The 21202-nt window shown below is 39.1% G+C and overlaps 1 protein-coding gene across 9 annotated transcripts in view; it reads left to right on the forward strand.

Moving 5' to 3' along the window:
• The window catches only part of HHAT (hedgehog acyltransferase), a 658603-nt gene that overhangs the window by 293209 nt on the left and 344192 nt on the right, over positions 1-21202 (forward strand). For 5 of the 9 annotated variants that reach the window (XM_049858611.1, XM_049858614.1, XM_049858613.1 and 2 more), the window contains exons 9-10: positions 9000-9035; positions 9410-9451. In XM_049858611.1, coding sequence (XP_049714568.1) covers positions 9000-9035; positions 9410-9451 — 78 coding nt within the window. The remainder of the gene's footprint in view (positions 1-8999; positions 9036-9409; positions 9452-21202) is intronic. The other 4 variants (XM_049858618.1, XM_049858615.1, XM_049858612.1 and 1 more) reach the window with 1 other exon arrangement.

The raw sequence follows: 21202 nt of genomic DNA on the forward strand, positions 1-21202 counted from the left end.
GAAGCAAAACCATTAAAGCATATAAATAAATAAATATAGAGAGAGATTTACATCAAGGAAACAGCTTACACGGTTGTAAAGGCTGAAACATCCCAAGTCTCTGGATCAGGATAGAGGCTTGTCCTGAGTCATGTAGGCACAGGGCCTGGCAAAATCTCGATGGGCAAGTTGGAGAGCAGGACTCTTGCTCACAGGCTGTGAGGGTTGATGAATCCCAAGTTAGGCAGGTAAGCTGCTAGCTAAAGTCCCAAGAACCAGAGATCAGACAGATTGGAGCCAGCTGCAGGATCTAGAGTGAACAAAAAGCCAGAACATCTGCTTATATTCAGATGCAGGCGACATGCCCAAGGAAACTCCCTTTCAACTGATTGGTTACTCACAGCAGATCCCATCATGGGAGTGATCACTTATAAACACTAAGAATCATGACCTAGCCAAGATGACACACAATCTTAACCATCACAACCTGTTAGTCATTGTATAGTGTCCTTCCTTATCCTTTATAGTCTTTTAAAGTCTATTTTATCAGAGATTAATATTGTCACTTCTACTCTTTCTTGGTTATTGTATGCTTTATACATTTTTTTCTGATGTTTCAGTTTTAGTTTGATTATGTCTTTGTGTCTAAGATGTGTCTGTTGTAGATAGCATATAGATGAATCATGGTTTTTTTTTTTTTTTTTTTTAATCCTTTCTGCCACTCTCTGTTTCTTTACTGGTTCATTTAGGCCATTTACGTTCAGTGTAACTATTGATAGGTATGAGTTTACTGCTGCCATGTTGTTGTATTTTGTTTTTTATTTGTGTGTGTATGGTGTTGGTGGTTTCTTTGTTCCGCTTAATTTTGTGTTGAGTTTTTTTTGTTTATGTATTTTCTTTTCCTCTCTTTCGTTATTATTGATTTTGTGTTTGTGATGCCTTTATGTTTTTCTTTTTTATTTTAATGGGTATGTTTGTTAGCTTCCTTTGTGGTTACCTTGAAATTTACCTTTATTTTTCTAAGTTTAAACCAGTCTTTTTCTTCTTGATATTGCCATGACTCCCTCTCCATTCGGAAGTTCTGTGACTGCAGTGTTTATTCCATTTTTTTTTTTTGTTAAGACGTTTTCATCGTTTATATATTGATATCTCTGGTTCCCTATTTTTCAGTCTTTTAGCTTTGTTTTATTTTTGAGAATTCCTTATCTGGGTTGGTATCCAGTTGATCTGTCCTGTGTCCCAGTCTTTGATTGTTGTCTGGTGACATTGATTCTCTAACCAGAGGACTTTAATATTTCTTGTAAATTTTGTCTGGTTTTATAAATTCCCTTAATTTCTGCTTATCTGGAAATGACCTACTTTTACCATTGTATCTGAGAGATAATTTTGGTGGGTATGCAATTCTTGGCTGGCATTTTTTTCCTTCAGGGCTTTATATGTGTTGTCCCATTGCCTTTTTACCTGCATGGTTTCTGCTGAGTAATCAGAGTTTAATCTTATTGGTTCTCCTTTGTAGGTTAACTTTTTGTTTATCTCTAGGCATTCTCATCTCAGATTCTTTCTCTTTGGTTTTGGAAAGTTTGATTTTGATATGTCTTTGTGACCTTCTTTTCAGGTATCTTGTATGGGGTTCATTGAGCTTCTCATATATCTTCTTGTCTTTCATGATATTAGGGATTTTTTTTTGCCATCAAATCTTCCATAATTCTCTCTGTGTTTTCCATTAACTCCACCGCTTTTCTTGAACTCTGATCACTCATAGGGGTTTCCTCTTGATAGTATCCCACATGATCCTTAGGCTTTCTTCATTTTTTTAAATTCTTTTTTGTTATTTTTCCTCAAGCAAATTGGTGTCAAGGGATTTATCTTCAATATCTCTGATTCTGACTTCCATTGTCTCAATTCTGCCCCTACCCTTCTATTGAGTTGTCTAATTCTGAAACTTTATTGTTAATCTTTCGGATTTCTGGTTGCTGTTATTATATGGTTTTAGAAGCCTGTTTATTCTGTCGTTTTATTCTTGTATTGTTTTCCTGAATTGTTCTATTGCTTTGTCGGTGTGTTCCTTGGTTTGGTCTATGTTTTGCCTGATCTCCTTCTTGATTTCTTGAAGAGATCTATGTATTAGTCTTTTGAATTCTTTATCATGTAGTTCCATTGCCTTATCTTCCTCTGGAAGGTTGTCTAGTTTTTTATTTTGGTCATTTACTGGAGGCATCTTGTCCTGCTTCTTTATGTGATTTGATATTGACCGTTGTCTCCAAGGCATCAATAAGTCATTTTATTTATTTACGTGTTTATCGTGTTTTGTTTACTGTGTCCTGAACTTTTACTTTGTTTTGTTTTCTTTTGATACATCCAAGTAGGCTGGGTGTGTCTGCTGCTCTGGTTGTTGGTGCCATTGAAGCTCTCACCTCCTGTCACCAGGTGGTTGGAGTGGCCACTAGGTTTGTGAGCCCAGGAGTCTGTTTACTGTTCTTGCAGGGGTGCCGAAGATATAGATCAAGTTTTTGCTGAGGTGATAAATCTGTCCTGCTGGACACCTGGCTGTGGCTGCAGGCGATGTTCTCCCTGGTTGTCGTATTGGGTGTCTTGTGTGCTCTGCTCCTTACTAGCTGGTCAGGACGCAGGTGCCCGAGTTGTCAGTCACTGAGTGTGTAGCATGGAGACTCACCTACAGTCCTGGGTGGGCAGGACTGTGTTGGAGTATTCGGAGCAGGAACAGGGCTGGTTGCATTGGGGGTGATGTATGGGACAAGACAGAGGGCTCTTGGCTGCCCCTGGGTGCCCAGATGTAGGGTTTCCCTCTGTCTACTAGAGTATGTAGTGGGAGGGTTGTTAGTGTAGCTGTTTCTTGTGTGCCTAGTGCCTTTGGGTGGAGGGGTTGGAAAGCAATGTTAATTCTCAAGCCCCTGCTATGGGTGAGTAGGTGGAGTCAGTCATACTGCTGGCCCTCATGGCCTGGGTGTGAGTGGGTGAGGCTCCTTTTTAGGGGACAGGGTGGTGCTGGATGTCGCAAATCTGCAATTCCCACTTGGCTGCTGCAGGTGAAAATAGGCTTCAGGTGGCTGCTTTCTCTGTTTTGTCCTAATGAGAGAGTGCTTTGTAGGATCAGCCTGCAGTGCAATGGGCAGGTGGTCGATGCGGGCGAAGGGCATTGCAAGTCTGTGGATACCAGTGCGAGTGGCTGAGTGAAGGAGCAGGTGCCTCTGGACCTGGCTGTGAGTTCCTGGCTTAGGGAGTGTGGAGGTGTTAAACGCTGCCAGTCTGGTGTGGGAGCAGGGAGGGAAATGGATAAGGAGAAGGACGTGCTTCTTGGCTGTGGAGCTCTGGTGGGGGAAGGGGTCTGGTGCACACAAGATGGGTTAGGAGCTTGCACTTAACTTTTGCAAGTCTGGTGTTGCTCCTGTTTGGTTCTGGATGTACATGTAGATTTGCTGCTGGTTGGCTGCACCAGATGGGATGAGTTTTGCCTTAATTTGTGTGCACCCTGCAGATTTGGGTAGCAGGACGCCAGTGATCCTGTGATAAGTAATTTCCTGTTTTCACTGTTTTTGTATTGTCTCCCCTTCCACCTGTCACTCAGTCCAATTCTTTAGCTTTGTCTTTAATGATTAGGGTTCCTAGATTGTCATATATATCCTGGTCACTTGTTTTTTTGGGTCTTTGTCATAAGAGGGATGACATAAAGAGTTTGATTATTCCACATTCTTATCCCTGCCCATTGCTTTTATTAATTTGTTTTTTGTCAGGAGTTTTGTTTTTTATTTTGACGTAGAAAAGTTTATCAATCTTTTCTCTTTTGACTTCTGGGCTTTGGGTGGATTTTTCCTACTCCCAAGTTGTAAAGAAATTTGCCTCCTTTTTTATTTATAGTTCTTCAATGGTTTCAATTTTTACAATTAAATCTCAGATCCATTTAGAATTTATCTTTGTATGAGATGTATTAAATGCACCTAGTTTTATATTTGTTCAAACGGATATACAGGCCTATGTTTTTGCCATTAATTTGAGATGCTGCTTTTGTAATAAAATTTTTGGTGCAATTTGGTCTGTTAATGAATTTTCTATTCTGTTTCATTTGATTTGCCTATTCATGTGTAAGCAGCAAAGCGCTTTAATTATAAAACCTCTATAATATGTTTTAATAGCTGATAGACCTATTTCCCCTTCATTGCTCTTTGTTTTCAGCTTATTTTCTCTTTTTTTTTTGCTTATTAATTTTTCAAAGTGAAATTATAGTAAACTTGCCTAGGACAACACACACAGAAAACATCCTGATAGTATTTTTACTGGGATCACATTATATTTATAAATTAACTTGATGAAATGGTCATCTTTATTTTATTGAGTCTTTCTATTCCCAAACATTTTATGTTTTTTTTATTTGTTTAAGCCTATTTTTATCTTTTTTGTATGTTTCATAGTTTTCTCATATGAATGAGAACATTTTTTCTTAAGTTTATGCCTAGATATTTCAGTATTTTTTTTCCTATCATAAAGAGGCTCTTCCTGACTGGTTTGAAGTTGCATATTGATATTAATTTTTATGTTGATATTTAGCCTACTATGTTATTAGTATTTCTTTCTGTCTTTCATAATTGTTCCACTGATTCTTTGGGGTTTTTCTATATGTATAATCATATAATCATATCATCTGCAAATAAAGTTTAACTCTTCATTTCCCATTCTTATACCTCTAATGATTTTATCATCTTTAGTTGTATTGGCTGACACCTCCAATACAAAGTTAAATAGTAGTGGAGACAGTGGGCATCCTTATATTGCTCCTGACTTTAGTGGGAAAGCCTGTGGTGTTTTCCCTTTAAGTAGTACTGGTTTTTGGGATAAAGTACATATATATTATGCTAGGAATGAATCCATCAATTAATAAAATGTTAAGTGTTATTTCTACATGATGGATGTTGGGTTTTGTCTAATGCCTTTTTGAAGTCTGTGGTAAATATCAAATGGTTTTTCTCCTTAATTCTTTTATTAAGATGAATTATATTAATGGATTTCCTAACATCAAACCATCCTTGCATTCCTGAGATAAACCTCACTTGCCCTTGATGTATGATTTATGTGTTTAGCTATATGCTTATAAAAGACTAGTGGGCAGCCCCTTCCATGAACACTTCGTTATTCTTAATAGAACTCAGCATTACACCCAGGCTCCATATGTAGAGATGGTCCAATGTTTGTTTCTGTGAGACATCCTGAAACAACAGGCCAGGCATGCCTGGTCTGGTCCATTTCCATTGCTTCTGTTGATATTGGCTGTCTCCACTGGGTAAAGTCATCGAGTGTTGCTATAACAGAAATACCACAAGTGCATGGCTTTAACAAAGAGAAATTTATTTTCTCACAGTCTAGTAGGCTAGAAGTCCAAATTCAGGGTGTGAGGCCCATGGGAAGGCTTTCTCTGTTGGCTCAAGAGGAAGTCCTTGTCATCAATCTTCCCCTGTACTAGGAACTTCTCTGTGCAGGAACCCTGGGTCTAAAGGATGCGTTCTGCTTCCAGCACTGCTTTCTTGGTGGTATGAGGCCCCAGCTTTCTGCTTGCTTCCCTTTCCTTTTATCTCTTGTAAGATAAAAGGTGATGTAGGCCACACCCCAGGGAAACTCCCTTTACATTGGATCAGGAATGTGACCTGAGCAAGAGTGTTACATCCCACCCTAATTGTCTTTAACCACAGGCAGAGATTATGAGTTATAACACACAGGAAAATCACAAAATGGAGGACAGCTATACAATACTAGGAATCATGGCCTAACCAAGTTGATATACACATTTTTTGGGGGACATAATTCAATTCATGACACCTACATTAGTTTGTCCCAGTCCCCATTTACCCACTGTCTTGGACTGGGTTCTCTAGAGAAGCAAAACCAGTGAAGAATCTATCTATCCATCCATCTGTCCGTCTGTCTGTCCATCCATCATCTATCTATCCATCTATCTATCTATCTAGTCTGTCTATCTATCATCTATCTACCTACCTATCTGTCTGTCTGCCTGTCTATCTGTCTGTCTATATCTATGTCAAGGAAATGGCTCATGAGGTTATACAGGCTGGAAAGTCCCAAGTCCGTGGGTCAGGCTGGAGGCTTCTCCTGACTCATGTAGCAGCAGGAGCTGGTGAACCCAAGATCAGCAGGTCAGACAACAGGCCTGGCTCATAGGCTGCAAAGCCTAATAAATCCCAAGATCCACAGGTAAGCTGCTGGCTCAAGACCGAAGAACTGGAGGTCACATGAACAGGAGCCAGCTGCAGGAACCAGAATGAGCAAAAGCTATCGAGCCTTGCCAGAAAGTCTGCCTATGTTGGATGCAGGTTGCACCCCTAAATAAACATCCTTTCAACTGACTGGCTACTCACAGCAGATCCTGTCACAGAGGTGATCACATTATATTAGATATCATCATGGAAGTGATCACATCATTATACAACTGGCAAACTACATTGTAACTACCAAACCACTGAGAATCATGGCCCAGCCACGTTGACACACAACCGTAACCATCACAGTCCACCATGCTACAGCCTTGCTGTCTTCTTTCTGCTCCTCCATTTTGTCACGTTCCTTCCCAACTTGGGGCTTTTGTACAGATGTCCTGCTCTTTGGACTGCTCTTCCTCTAGTCTTTGCATGGCTGGCCATTTCTGACCATTCAGATTTCAATTCAAATGTCACCTCAGTGAGACTTTTCCTGAGCACTCAGTGTGGCCAGTCAGTCTGTTTTAGATCACCTTGTTTGCATTCTCTACTGCCTGATGTTATTTATTTACCTGCTTATGTGCTGTTTACCTCTTCCAAGTAGAATATGAGCTCCATTAGATCAGTGCCTGGAACACAGAGGCACTGACAAAATAGTTGTTAAATGAATGTCAACACGGATGAAATAATATAGCAACTAATAATGTAGCAAATGTTTATTGAAGATGTCTATACCAGCGAGGAAGCTTTGTTTGCCTCCCTTTACGTTTTTTCTGTCACGTTTTCTGATGCCAATTCTACCTTTGACCTTCACTATTCCAGTTTAAGGAGCCCTGGTGGTTCAGTGGTTAAAGCACTTGGCTGTTAACCAAAAGGTCAGTAGTTTGAACCCACCAGCCTCTCCATGGGAGAAAGATATGGCAGTTTGCTTTTGTAAAGATTTACAGCCTTTGAAAATCTATGGGGCCATATTACTCTGTCCTGTAGGGTTTCTATGAGTTGGATTGATTCGATGGCAGTGGGTTTGGTTTTTTGGGTATTCCTCATCAGTTTCCAAGTGATTGCCAACTCTGTACACTATTTATTGTCTGTCCTAAAAAGCTTGCCTGCTTAAAGGCCCCAATTTGCCCCATCCCTGAATTCCCTCCACAACCAATCCCAACTGGTGAGAAGAAACTTATCATGTGTCACAGCCCTTACTTGTGTACATTTAGGCTACAGGTGGAGCTGGGCATACACCTGTATACTGATGTGTATTGGCACGGGATACTGAGGTACTGGTCAGGAACAGGGCAGGTGGGATGAAGCCTTCCCAGCCTGGTAGCCAGGTCACGCTCACTTGCATTCTAGGGTGAATTCCTGTGTCCATTGCTCATTGACTGAAGGGCTAGAACTTAGATTTCCTCATTGGATTGCTAACCCAGACAGCGAGTCTGGTGGGTGAGACCCAACAACCACAGTGTGTTCGGAGTAACGGTTCTGCTTGGTGGATGCAGAGGAGTGATCCTGAACACACGGTCTTTTTACTTACAGCCAGACTCAAAGGAGAGAGGGACACTGGCTGAAAAGGGTGAGGGACCCCAAGCAAGTGGTCTGAGGTTCAGGGGGAACAATCATGCTAATTAAGGAAGCCAAGGCAGTGCAATTAATACGGGTTAAGTTAGTCCGGTGGTGTCAGGGAAAGGCTTTGAATTAAAGGATCTGCCTTTGCCCAGGGCTTATCTAGTGTCTGGTCTGAGGCTTAAACATATGACTTTCTCACCAGCTGGTGGGTCCAACTGTTGCTCTTTTCCCTTAGCACCTGGGGCAGACCCAGATACAGGACCAGGTTGGTCTCTTCTAGTACTGGAGTAAAAGGCCCCAGGTAGTAGAGCTGGGTGGGGCTTGGAAGACTGGACCTGACCTCCCTCCCCCCAACTTTTCTTTTTAATCAGCGCGGTTTTATGTTTTAAAAACTAATTTATTTTCAAGTAAATGAATATCTGAGGTGACATAAAAGGATTCACCTGTTGGAAAAGTGGGAAGTACCTTGGAAATCCACTTAACAGTTATTTCTAGAGGGAGAAAACTTGACTGAGACTATTTTACTACAGGGTAGTGGTTCTGCCTTACAGTCACTTGGAAGGCTTGTTAAAGCTAATTGTTAGGCCCCATTTCCTGAGTTTCTGATTTAGTAGGTCTGAAGTGGGGCCTGATAATTCGCGTTTCCAAGTTTCCAGGCAATGCTGGTGCTCCTGGGGCCACATTTAAAAAATTTTTTTATTTATTGTGTTTTAAGTGAAAGTTTACAAATCAAGTCAGTCTCTCATAGAAAAAGTTATATACACCTTGCTGTGTACTCCTAGCTGCTCTCCCCCTAATGAGACAGCACGTTACTATTCTCTACCTTGTATTCCCTGTGTCCATTCAACCAGTGCCCCGCTATGCCTTCTCATCTCGCCTCCAGACAGGAGCTTTCCATAGTCTTATGTATCTTCTTGAGCCAAGAAGCTCACCCCTCACCAGTATCATTTTCTGTCTTATAGCCCAATCTGATCCCTGTCTAAAGAGTTGGCTTCGGGAATAGTTCCATTGGGCTAACAAAGAGTCCGGGAACCATGAGTTCCAGGGTCCCTTCTAGTCTCAGTCAGACCATTAAGTCTGGTCTTTTTACCTGGGTCCACATTTTGAGAACAACTGCCAGAGGGTAATCCATTTATTCACCATGATATGAAAGAAAATGTTATATATTGTGCTTCAGGCCAACCATTGCTTTGAACAGCTTTTATTGATATGCTTGTTTATGTCTCCTTTGAACAGGTATTTTGATGTTGGACTGCATAATTTCCTAATTCGGTAAGCCAGTAATTTTTATTTTAGGTATCACTGAATAGCATCTCTATTATGGAAGACTAAAATGGAAAATAAAATATTTGATAAATAATTGTGTACTTGTCAAGAAAATATCACTAACACTATGTTGTGCCTACCGCAATCATGCATGAGATTATCCTTTTTAAATCAAGGAAACCTTTGTTTAAAGGTATTTGTATCTGAAGTGATAGTTACCTGAGAGCTTGGGAAAGCTTAGTTCTGACTACCAGCCACTGAAATAACTAATGGAAAAATGAAGAGTGCCAATTTTACTCAAACATTAAACAGCCCACTTAACTCATTTTCCCTATACTGGGTTTATTATGTCTAAACTGAATCTACTGGTTGTTTTGCAGCCATGAAGATACAGCCTTGTTCATAACTGAAAGAGATTACAGGTAGCAGTTTGTATCCTAGTTTATTTGTGATTTTACTAGAGCTGGCCTGTGAGACATAATCATTTCAAATAGCTCTTAAAACAAATCTTAGCTCTTAAATCTTAAATCTGATTAACTGGAAATATACCAGAATGTTAACATGCTGGTATGGGTATGCATATTTTTCTGCTATCAACTTTGCTGCATTTTCTAATTTTTTTTCTGATATCCTTTTTTTTTTTTAATTTCTCATTCAAAAATTTATACATATATTGTCTTGTGACATTGGTTGCAATCCCCACAATTTGACACCATGCTCCCCCTTCCCACCCTGGTTTCCCTGTATCCATTCATCCAGTGCTTGTCCCTTCCTGCCTTCTCTCCTTGCTTTGGGGCAGAAGTTGCCCACTGGGTCTCACGTATTTGATTGAACTAAGAAGCATGCTCCTCACATGTGTCATTGTTTGTTTTATAGGCCTGTCTAACCTTTGTCTGAAAAGTGGATTTTGGGAGTGGCTTCAGTTCTGGCTTAACAGAGTGTCCTGGAGCCATAGTCTCAGGGGTTCCTCCAGTCTCTGTCAGACCAATAAGTCTGGTCTTTTTTTGTTAATTTGAATTCTGTTCTACATTTTTCCCCTGTTCTGTCCAGAACTCTGTGTTGTGATTCTTGTCAGGATGGCAAATTTTTTTTTACACTGAGACTAAATTACTGTAACAGTGGTGAAAAATGATGATTAAAATGGCCTGTCAGAAATGAATCAGGGAAATAATAATAGTTGCCAACGACTGTAAGCTAAAGACTACAAGGAAACTAGAAATCGTATAATGTAATTTGCCTTCTACAAATATGTGACCCTAAATGCTAATTATTTTTGTCCAATACCTAACATTTAAGCTAGAGAAATACAAAGAACCTGTAGATCAATGTGGTTTTGGGTAGGTGTATGGGGGTTCTGTTCTCCATAGTACCTGGCCACCTTCCTGTTGGTAAGATGCTCTCCGAGGGGAAATGTAGATCATTGTCATCACCTTTATCCTAAGCCAACAGCATTTCCTCTGTGCCAGATTGCATATGATGATGTTCAAAGAGAGGCCACACATACCTTGTCTTCTCCTCCAGGGGCCTCATCCATGGCTGCACATTGAAATCTCCTGGGCTTAACTCTGACCCAGGAAATATGAATTGTCCTGAATTTCTGTGGCATAGCACACAGTGTAAATCACTACCTTTGACTGGACACATGGGTAAATGCATTTTAACAGGAGGAGTAAAATACCAGTGGTCACAGGAAAGGCAGGCATAGGAATTTCATGTCTTAGCCGATTAGAAAAAGCTGTTTACCTCAGGAAATAGTTTGAATTATTTTGAGTGGAAGTCTTTGGTGTTTTGTGCTACTTCAGTGGTATTGATTACATAATTCCTTGCAGTGAAAGCAAGTTTTATACTTACTTCCTCTACTGAGTTTCTTGAGGGCAGGAATCATGTCTTAATCATCTTTCTATGATTAAATTCTGCTGTTATTCATAAGGTTTTCACTGGCTCATTCTTTTTAGAAGTAGACTGCCGGTTCCTTCTTCCTAGTCTGTTGTAGTCTGGAAGCTCAGCTGAAACCTGTCCTCCATGGGTGACCCTGCTGGTATCTGAATACTGGTGGCATAGCTTCCAGCATCACAGCAACATGCAAGCCCCCAGAGTACAACAGACTGACAGAGCAAATAATCCTAGAAGCTGGACTAAGTGAAGAAGAATGGGGCATCAGGATTGGAGGAAGACTCATTAACAACCTGTGTTATGCAGATGATACACTCTTTCTTGCTGAAAGTGAAAAGGACTTGAAGCACTTACTGATGAAGATCAAAGACCAAAGGCTTCAATATGGATTATACCTCAACATTAAGAAAACAAAAATCCTCACAACTGGACCAATAAGCAACATCCTGATAAACGGAGAAAAGCTTGAAGTTGTCAAGGATTTCATTTTACTTGGATCCATAACCAATACCCATGGAAGCAGCAGTCAAGAAATCAAAAGACGCATTGCATTGGGCAAATCTGCTGCAAAGAACCTCTTTAAAGTGTTCAAGAGCAAAGATGTCACGTTGAAGACTAAGGTGAGCCTGACCCAAGCCATGGTATTTTCAATTGCATCATATACATTTGAAAGCTGGGCAATGAATAAGGAAGACCGAAGAATTGACGCCTTTGAATTGTGGTATTGGAGAAGAATATTGAATATACCATGGACTGCCAAAAGAATGAACAAATCTGTCTCGGAAAAAGTATAACCAGAATGCTCCTTACAAGCAAGGATGGTGAGACTGTGTCTTACATACGTTGGATGTGTTGTCAGGAGGGATCAGTCCCTAGAGAAGGACATCATGCTCGGTAAAGTACAGGGTCAGCAGAAAAGAAGAAGACCCTCAACGAGGTGGATTGACACAGTGGCTGCAACAATGGGCTCAAGCATAACAATGATTTAAGGATGGTGCAGGACCCAGCAGTGTTTTGTTCTGTTGTGCACAGGGCCACTTTGAGTCAGAATAGACTCAATAGCACCTAATGACAACAACAAAAAGAGCATGCTTAGATTCAGAGATTGTGTGGAATCAACCTTCAACTAACATTTGTGGTAGATAAATGAGTGAATGAATGAAATGATACAGAAAGGACAGGAAAGGCGAAGACTAAGAAGAATCTATTCAATTGTTTATTCAACAAATCATTATTAAGCATACAGTGTACGATTTCTTGAATATGACTAGGAATATCATAGTTAGCAAAAATAGCATGGTCCTAGATTTTGTTTAACTTATAGACTACTAAGGTAAAGAGAAATAATTTAAATAATTGTAAACATAATTAGAAGTATGATACATGCTTTTAAAGGAGAAGAACAGAATACTGTAAGAATATTTTGTACCTGGTTCATTCAAATATGAGATGGGAGGCTTCACTCTAAACCAAGATGGAGTAAAAGGAACTGAATTTACCTTTCTTTCTGAAACAACTTAAAAACTGGGGAAAATATAGAAACAATGATTTTCATGCACTGGGGACTAGGAAACAAAGCACAGTGATCCATAAGAGAAAGAAAACAGTTATTGCCAAGCTTACTGTCTGGACAGAATTTTCAGGCTGTAGCACAGGGAGAGGGAATGCAGGCAGAGCCTAGCAGCCTCCTTGAGTTAGGAGAGACTTGGGAGGCTAAGATAGTTAGAGTACACAAGCAAAAGTACAGCAGAGGAAAGAGCTCTCAGAAGGAGAGCACTGGAGATCTGCAGAGGGTCCCCTTTGAATATTCAAATGAGTACTGATCAGCACATGTGTTGTGGATTGAATCGTGTCCTCTAAAAATGTGTGTAAACTTGAGTAGGCCATGATTCCCAGTATTGTGTGGTTTTCCTCCATTTTGTGATCTGATGTATTTATCCTGTGTGTTGTAAATCCTAACCTCTATAATGTTAATGAGGAAGAATTAGAGGCAGTTATATTAATGAGACAGGACTCGATCTACAGGATTAGGTTTTATCTTGAGTCAATCTCTTTGAGATATAAAAGAGAGAAGTGATCAGAGAGGAGAAGGACCTCATACTACCAAGAAAAAAGTAGTGGGAGCAGAGCACATCCTTTGGACCGATGGTCCCTACACTGAGAAGCTCTTAGACCAAGTGAAGATCGATGACAAGGACCTTCCACTAGAACCAATACAGAGAGAAATCGTTTATCCTGAGTTCAGGCTTCTAGCCTCCTAGACTGTGAGAGAACAAATTTCTGTTTGTTAAAGATACCCAGTTGTGGTATTTCTGTTATAGCAGCACCAGGTAACTAAGACCATATGCATCTGGTGGAGCTACCTGAGCTACAGTATATAAAAACAATATCGTATGACAAATAAGTGAGTTTATCCCAGGAAGGCAAGGTTGATTAAACATTTAAAAAACCAATCAATTTAATTCAATATTTACAGGCTAAAAAAAAAATTATAGGATTATCTCAATCATTGCAGAAATGGCATTTGTCAAAATTCAGCATCCATTTCTGATCAAAAACTCTCAGCTAACCAGAAGCAGAAAGGGACATTCTCAACCTGATAAAGGACATCTTTGAAAAACCTATAGTTTACTTCATACCTGTAAAGAAAGACTGAGTGCTTCTCTCTAAGATCAGGGACAAGGCAAGGATGTCTGTTCTCACCAGTTCTGTTCAACATTGTACTGGAAGTTCTAGCCAGTACAGTGAGGGAAAAAAGGACGTTCATATTAGAAAGACATCAAGGTTGGAAGGGAAGTAGTAAAACACTTTGTTGGAGAGTAACATGATTGCCTGTGTTGACAATGCTATGGAATTTACATAAAAGCTACCAGACCTATTAAGTGAGAATAACAAAGTTGTAGGATACATGATCGATATGCAAAATTTAATTGTATCTCTCTGTATTAAAAAAAAAATATTAGCAAGAATAAATTAGAAATTAAAATTTAGAAATACCATTTGCAATAGCATCAAATTTTATAAATTATTTAATAATGGATCTGACGAAAATGTGTAGGACCTATACACTGAAAGTTATAAAATGTTGAGAGAAATTAAGGAGGACCAAAATAAATGGAGAGATAGGCTATGTTCATGAATTGGAAGACTCAATATTGTCAAGATATTAATTCTCACCAAATTAATAGATTCAACTTGTACACGAAATTAATAGATTCAACTTGTACATGAATAGCACCTTTCAAACTGGAAATAGGCCAATTGTCAATAAAAATCTCAACTGGCTTTTTTCTTTTTGGTAGAAAATGAAAGGCATATTTTAAATTATTTATAGAAATGCAGAGGTCTAGAATAACACAAATTTGAGTAAGAACAAAGTAGGAGGATTTACATGATCTGATTTCAAGTCTGATGATAAATCAAAACAATGTGGTATTGGGGTAGACAGAGACAAATGGATCAACAGAACAGAAAAAAGAGTCTAGAAATAGCCCATGCCTATATGGTCAATTGAGTTTTGGTAAAGGTACAAAGGCAGTTAAGTGGAGAAAAGATAGTCTTTTCAAGAAATGGTGCTAGAACAATGGATATATGTATGCAAAATAATAATAATCTTTGAGGGAGCCTTACACCATATGTAAAAGTTAACTCAAAATAGATCATAGAGTTTAGTTACAAGTGAAACTTAAAGCTGTAGAAGTAATCAAAGGAGAAAAGACCCTGAAACTTGTAGAAGAAAACATAGGAGAAAATTTTGTGACTTTGAATTAAGCAAAGATTTCTAAATATGACACCAAAAGCAAGATTCAAAAATGATAAATAGAACTTTTTTTTTTTTTATTGTGCTTTAGGTGAAAGTTTACAGCTCAAGTTAATTTCTCATACAAAAATTTATATACATATTGGTATGTGACACTAATTGCAATCCCTGTAATATGACTGCACATTTCCCCTTTCCACCCTGGGTTTCCCCTGTACATCCAACCAGTTCCTATCCCTTTCTGCCTTCTCATCCTGCCTCCAGACAGGAGCTGCCCATTTAGTCTCCCTGTGTTTGCTTGAACTAAAAAGCACATTCTTCACGAGTATTATTTTTTATGTTTTATAGTCCAGTCTAATCTTTGTCTGAAGAGTGGACTTCGGGAATGGTTTAAGTTCTGAGTTAACAGAGCGTCCAGGGGCCATGGCTTCGAGGATTCCTCCAGTCTCAGTCAGACAATTAAGTCTGGTCGTTTTACGTGAGTTTCACTTCTGTTCCACGCTTTTTTCTTGCTCGGTCAGGGACTCTGTTGTGTTCCCTGTCAGGGCGGTCATTGGTGGTAGCTGGGCACCATCTAGTTCTTCTAGTCCCAGGCTGATGGAGTCTCTGATTTATGTGGCCCTTTTGTCTCTTGGGCTAATATTTTCCTTGTATCTTTGGTGTTCTTTATTCTTCTTTTCTCCAGGTGAATTGGGACCAACTGATACATCTTAGATGGTTTCTCGCAAGCTTTTAAGACCCCAGATGCCACTCATAGTAGGATGAAGAAAATTTGCTTAATAAACTTTTGTTATGCCAGTTGACCTAGATATTCCTTGAAGCCATGGTCCCCAGATGCCAGCCCTTACTACTCTGTCCATCAAAGTGTTTGGTTGTGTGCAGGAAATTTCTTTAGCTTTTGCTTTAATCCAGTGGTGCTGACTTCCGGTGTATTGTGTGTTGTCCTTCCCTTCACCTAAGATAATTGTCTGCTATCTAGTTCCCCTCTCCCGTCCACCCCATAATTCGTTTATCCATTCGTCTGTTGATGGGGATCTAGGTTGTTTCCATCTTTTTGCTATTGTGAACAGTGCTGCAATGGACATGGGTGTGCACATATCTATTCACGTGAAGTTTCTTATTTCTCTAGGATATATTCCAAGGAGCAGGATTGCTAAATCATATGGTACTTCTGTTTCTAGCTTTTTAAGGAAGTGCCAAATCGATTTCCAAAGTGGTTGTACCATTTTACATTCCCACTAATAGTGTATAAGTGTTTCAGTCTCTCCACATCCTCTCCAACATTTATTATTTTGTGTTTTTTGGATTAGCACTAGCCTTTTTGTTGGGGTGAGATGGTATCTCATTTTAGTTTTGATTTGCATTTCTCTAATGGCGAATGATTGTGAGCATTTCTTCATGTATCTGTTAGCCACCTGAATGTCTTCTTTGATGAAGTATCTGTTAATATCCTTTGCCCATTTTTAAATCTGGTTATTTGTCTTTCGGTTGTTGAGGTTTTGCAGTGTCTTATAGATTTTAGAGATTACACTCTGATCAGATATGTCGTAGCCGAAAATTTTTTACCAATCTGTAGGTTGTCTTTTTACTCTTTTGGTGAAATCTTTTTGATGAGCACAACCGTTTTTGATTTTGAGGAGGTCCCAGTTATCTAGTTTGTCTTCTGATGTTTGTGCATTGTTAGTTACGGTTTGTATTCTGTTTATGTGATGTATTAGGGCTCCTAGCTTTGTCCCTAATTTTTTGTTTCATGATCTTTATTGTTTTCGATTTTATATGTAGTTCTTTGATCCATTTTGAACTAGTTTTTGTACATGGCATGAGTTATGGGCCTTGTTTCATTTTTTGCAGATCGATATGCAGTTATGCCAGCACCATTTGTTAAAAGAGACTGTCTTTTCCCCATTTAACAGACTTTGGGGCTTTGTCCAATATCAGCTGATCATAGATGAATGAATTTACATCAGGATTCTCAATTCTGTTTTGTTGGTCAATGTATTTTTTGTTGTGCCGGTACCAGGCTGTTTTGACTACCGTGACGGTATAATAGGTTCTGAAATCAGGTAGTGTGAGGCCTCCCAGTTTGTTGTTCTTCTTCAGCAATGCTTTACTTATCTGGGGTCTCTTCCCTCTCCATGAGAAGTTGGTGATTTGTTTCTCCATCTCATTAAAAAATGCTGTTGGAATTTGAACCAGGATTGCATTGTATCTGTAGATCACTTTGGGAAAAGTTGAGATTTTCACAATGTTGAATCTTCCTACCCACGAGCAAGGTATGTTTTTCCACTAATGGAGGTCTCTTTTGATTTCTTGTAGTAGGGTCTTGTAGTTTTCTTTGTAGAGGTCTTTTACATCTGTGGTAAGATTTTTTCCTAAGTATTTTATCTTCTTGGGTGGTATTGTAAATGGCATTGGTTTGTTGATTTCCTCTGCAATGTTCTCTTTGTTGGTGTGGAGGAATCTGATTTTTGTATGTTTATCTTGTATCCTGATTCTTTGCTGAAATCCTCTATTAGTTCCAGTAGTTTTCTTGTAGATTCTCTGGGGTTTTCTGTGTATAAGATCATATCATCTGCAAATAGGGGTACTTTTACTTCTTCCTTACCAATCTGAATGCCCTTTATTTCTTTTTTGTGCCTTGTCACTCTGGCTAGGACCTCCAGCACAATGTTGAATAAGAGTAATGATAAACTAGCACTAGTCAAACTATTTCAGAACATAGAAGAGGAACTGATACTTCCAAATTCATTCTATAAAGGCAGCATAACCCTGATACCAAAACCAGGCAAACCACACACAAAAAAGAAAATTACAAACCAATATCTCTCATGAATATACATGCAAAAATCCTCAACAAAATTCTAGCCAATAGAATTCAACATCATGTCAAAAAAATAATAAACCGTGACCAAGTAGGATTCATACCAGATATGCAAGGATGGTTCAACATTAGAAAATCAATCAATGTAATCCACCATAGAATTAAAAGGAAAGAAAAGAATAACATGATCATCTCAATTGACATAGAAAAGACATTCAACAAAGTCCAACACTCATTCCTTATTAAGACTCTCAATAAAATAGGTATAGAAGGGAAATTTCACAACATAATGTTGGGCGCTTATGCAAAACCAACAGCCAACATTATTCTTAATGGAAAGAGGCTGAAAACATTCCCCTTGAGAACAGGATCAAGACAAGGATGCTCTTTATCACAACTCCTATTTAACATTGTGCTGGAAGTCCTAGCTAGTGCAATAAGGAAGAAAAATAAATAAAGTTCATCCAAATTGGTAAAGAAGAAGGTAAACAGTCCCTATTTGCAGATGATATGATACTATATGTAGAAAACCCAAAAAACTCCGTGTGACAACTACTGGAACTAATAGAAAGGTTCAGGGGAGTAGCAGGGTACAAGATAAACATACAAAAATCAGTTGGATTCCTATACACCAATAAAGTGAACAATGAAAAGAAAATCAGGAAAACAATACCATTTTTAATAGCCCCTAAAAAAATAAAATACTTAGGAATAAATCTAACTAGGGTTGTAAAAGACCCATGCAAAGAAAACTACAAGAGACTACTGCAGGAAACCAAAAGAGATCTATATAAATGGAAAACATACTATGCTCATGGATAGGGGAATCAACATTGTAAAACTGACAATTCTACCCAAAGCGGTTTACAAATACAGTGGAGTCCTGATCCAAATACCAACAACATTCTTTAAAGAGATGGAAAAACTAATCGTTAACTTTATATGGAAAGGGAAGAAGCCCTGAATAAGTAAAGCACTATTGAAGAAGAGAAATAAAGTAGGAAAACCCACACTACCTGACCTCAGAACCTACTGTACAGATATGGTAGTCAAAACAGGCTGAAACTGGTACAAAGACAGATACATTGACCAATGGAACAGAATTGAGAACCCAGATGTAAATCCATCCACCTGATCTTCAACAAGGGCCCAAAGCCCATGAGATGGGGAAAAGACAGTCTTTTTAATAAATGGTGCTGGCAAAACTGGATGTTCATCTGCAAAAAAATGAAACAGAACCCATACCTCACACCATATACAAAAACTAGTTCAAAATGGATCAAAGACCTAAATATGAAGTGAAAAACTATAAAACTTATAGAAGAAAAAATAGGATCAAGGCTAGAGATCCTAATACATGGCATTAACAAGATATAAACCATAACCAACAACCCACAAACTCCAGAAGATAAGCTAGATAACTGGGCTCTTCTAAAAATTAAACACTTATGCTCGTCAAAACACTTCATCAAAAGAGTAAAAAGAGAATCTATAGACTTGGAAAAAAATTTTGGCTATCACAAATCAGACAATGGTCTAATCCCTAAAATCTACAAGAAAATCCAACACCTCTACAACAAAAATTCAAATAATCCAATTAAAAAATGGGCAAAGGAAATGAACAGACACTTCACCAAAGAAGATATTCAAGTAGCCAACAGACACATGAGGAAATGCTCGCAACCACTAGCCATTAGAGAAAAGAAAATTAAAACCACAGTAAGGTACCGTCTCTGGCATTCCTGGCACAAATCGAAAAAACAGGAAATAACAAATGTTGGAGAGGCTGAGGGGAGATCAGAACTCTTGTGCACTGCTGCTGGAAATGCAAAATGATACAACCATTTTGGAAAACGTCATGGTGATTCCCTAGAAAGCTAGAAATAGAAATACCGTATGATCCAGCATTCCCACTCCTAGGAATATATCCTAGAGGAATAAGGGCCGTCGCATGAATAGACATATACCCAGCCACGTTCATTGCAGTATTGTTCACAGTAGCAAAAAAGATGGAAACAACCTAGATGCCCACTGGCAGATGAATGGATAATCAAACTGTGGCACATACACACAATGGAGTATTAGGCAGCGATAAGGAATGATGAATCTGCGAAGCATCTCGTGACATGAATGAATCTGGAGGACATTATGCAGAGTGAAATGTCAATCACAAAAGGACAAATGTTGTATGAGACCACTACTGTAAAAACTCATGAAAAGGCTTACACAAAAAAAGAGACAATCTTTGATGGTTACAAAGGAGGGGAGAGGTGGGGATGGGAGAGCACTAAATAGACAATAGATAAGTGGTGACTTTGGTGAAGGGTAAGACAGTACACAATACTGGGGAAGCCAGCACAACTTGTCCAAGGCAAGATCATGGAAGCTCCATAGATGCATACAAACTCCCTGAGGGACTGAATTGCTGGGCTGAGGGCTGTGGGAAACCTAGTCTTTGATTTTGGCAAGTTTTATTATAATATTTATTTGTGACTTTCTTTTGGGACGTACTCTGTGTGGGGCTCGGTGAGCTTCTTGAATAAATATCTTCTAATCTTTCATGGTATCAAGGAAGTTTTCTGCCAGCAAATCTTCAACAACTCTCTCTGTATCTGCCTCTATCCCCCCTGTTCTCGTACTCCAGTAATTCATAGGTTACTTGTCTTGACAGAACCCCCATTGCCTTCGGAGTCCCATATAATTCTTAGAGTTTTTTCATTTTTTTAATCTTTTATCTAATTTTTCCTCAAATAAATTTCCGTCAAATGTTTTATCTTCAATTTCACTAATTCTGACTTCCATTGTCACAATAGTGTTCCTATGACTTTCTATTGAGTTGTCTAATTCTGAAGTTTCATTGTTAATCTTTTGGATTTCTATTTGCTATCCCTCTACAGATTCTTGCAGCCTGTTAAATTTGACATTTTCTTGTATAACCTTCTTAAATTCCTGTTTTGCCTTTTCTGTGTTTTCCTTGGTGTCATAGATTGAATTATGTCCCCCAAAATATTTATCAACTTAGCTGGGCCATGACTCCCAGTATTGTGTAATTGTCCACCATTTTATGTGACTTCCCTATGTGTTGTAAATCCTAACATTATGATGAAATGAGATGGATTAGTGGCAGTCATATTGATGAAATATAAAAGATTAGATAGTGTCTGAAGCCAATCTCTTTTAGATATAAAAGAGAGAAATAAGCAGAGAGTCATGGGGACCTCATATCACCAAGAAAGCAGCGCTGGGAGCAGGGCCTGTCCTTTGGACCTGAGAATCCTGTGCTGCGATGTTCCCAGACCAAGGGAAGACTGATGACAAGGACCTTCCTCAGAGCCATCAGACAAAGAAAGCCTTTCCCTGGAGTCAGTGCCCTGAACTTGGACTTCTAGCCTACTGGGCTGTGAGAGAATAAACTTCTCTTTGTAAAGCCATCCACTTGTAGTATTTCTGTTATAGCAGCACTAGATGACTAAGACCGAATTTGGTACCAGGAGTGGTGTGCTGCTTTAACAGATACCTAAAATGTAGAAGCAGTTTTGAAACTGTTAATGGATAGATGACTCAGAAGGAAGTGAGGAGAACTGTTAACACTGGAGAACGCACAGATGGTGAGTAACAGCAGCAGAGGACTGGCAACAGCAGCGAATCAGCAACAGCAGAACCAGGAGACTGGTGCCAGACAGCACTGGAGCTGACCCA

This window comes from Elephas maximus, chromosome 18, assembly GCF_024166365.1.
Source record: "Elephas maximus indicus isolate mEleMax1 chromosome 18, mEleMax1 primary haplotype, whole genome shotgun sequence".
Taxonomy (NCBI): domain Eukaryota; kingdom Metazoa; phylum Chordata; class Mammalia; order Proboscidea; family Elephantidae; genus Elephas; species Elephas maximus.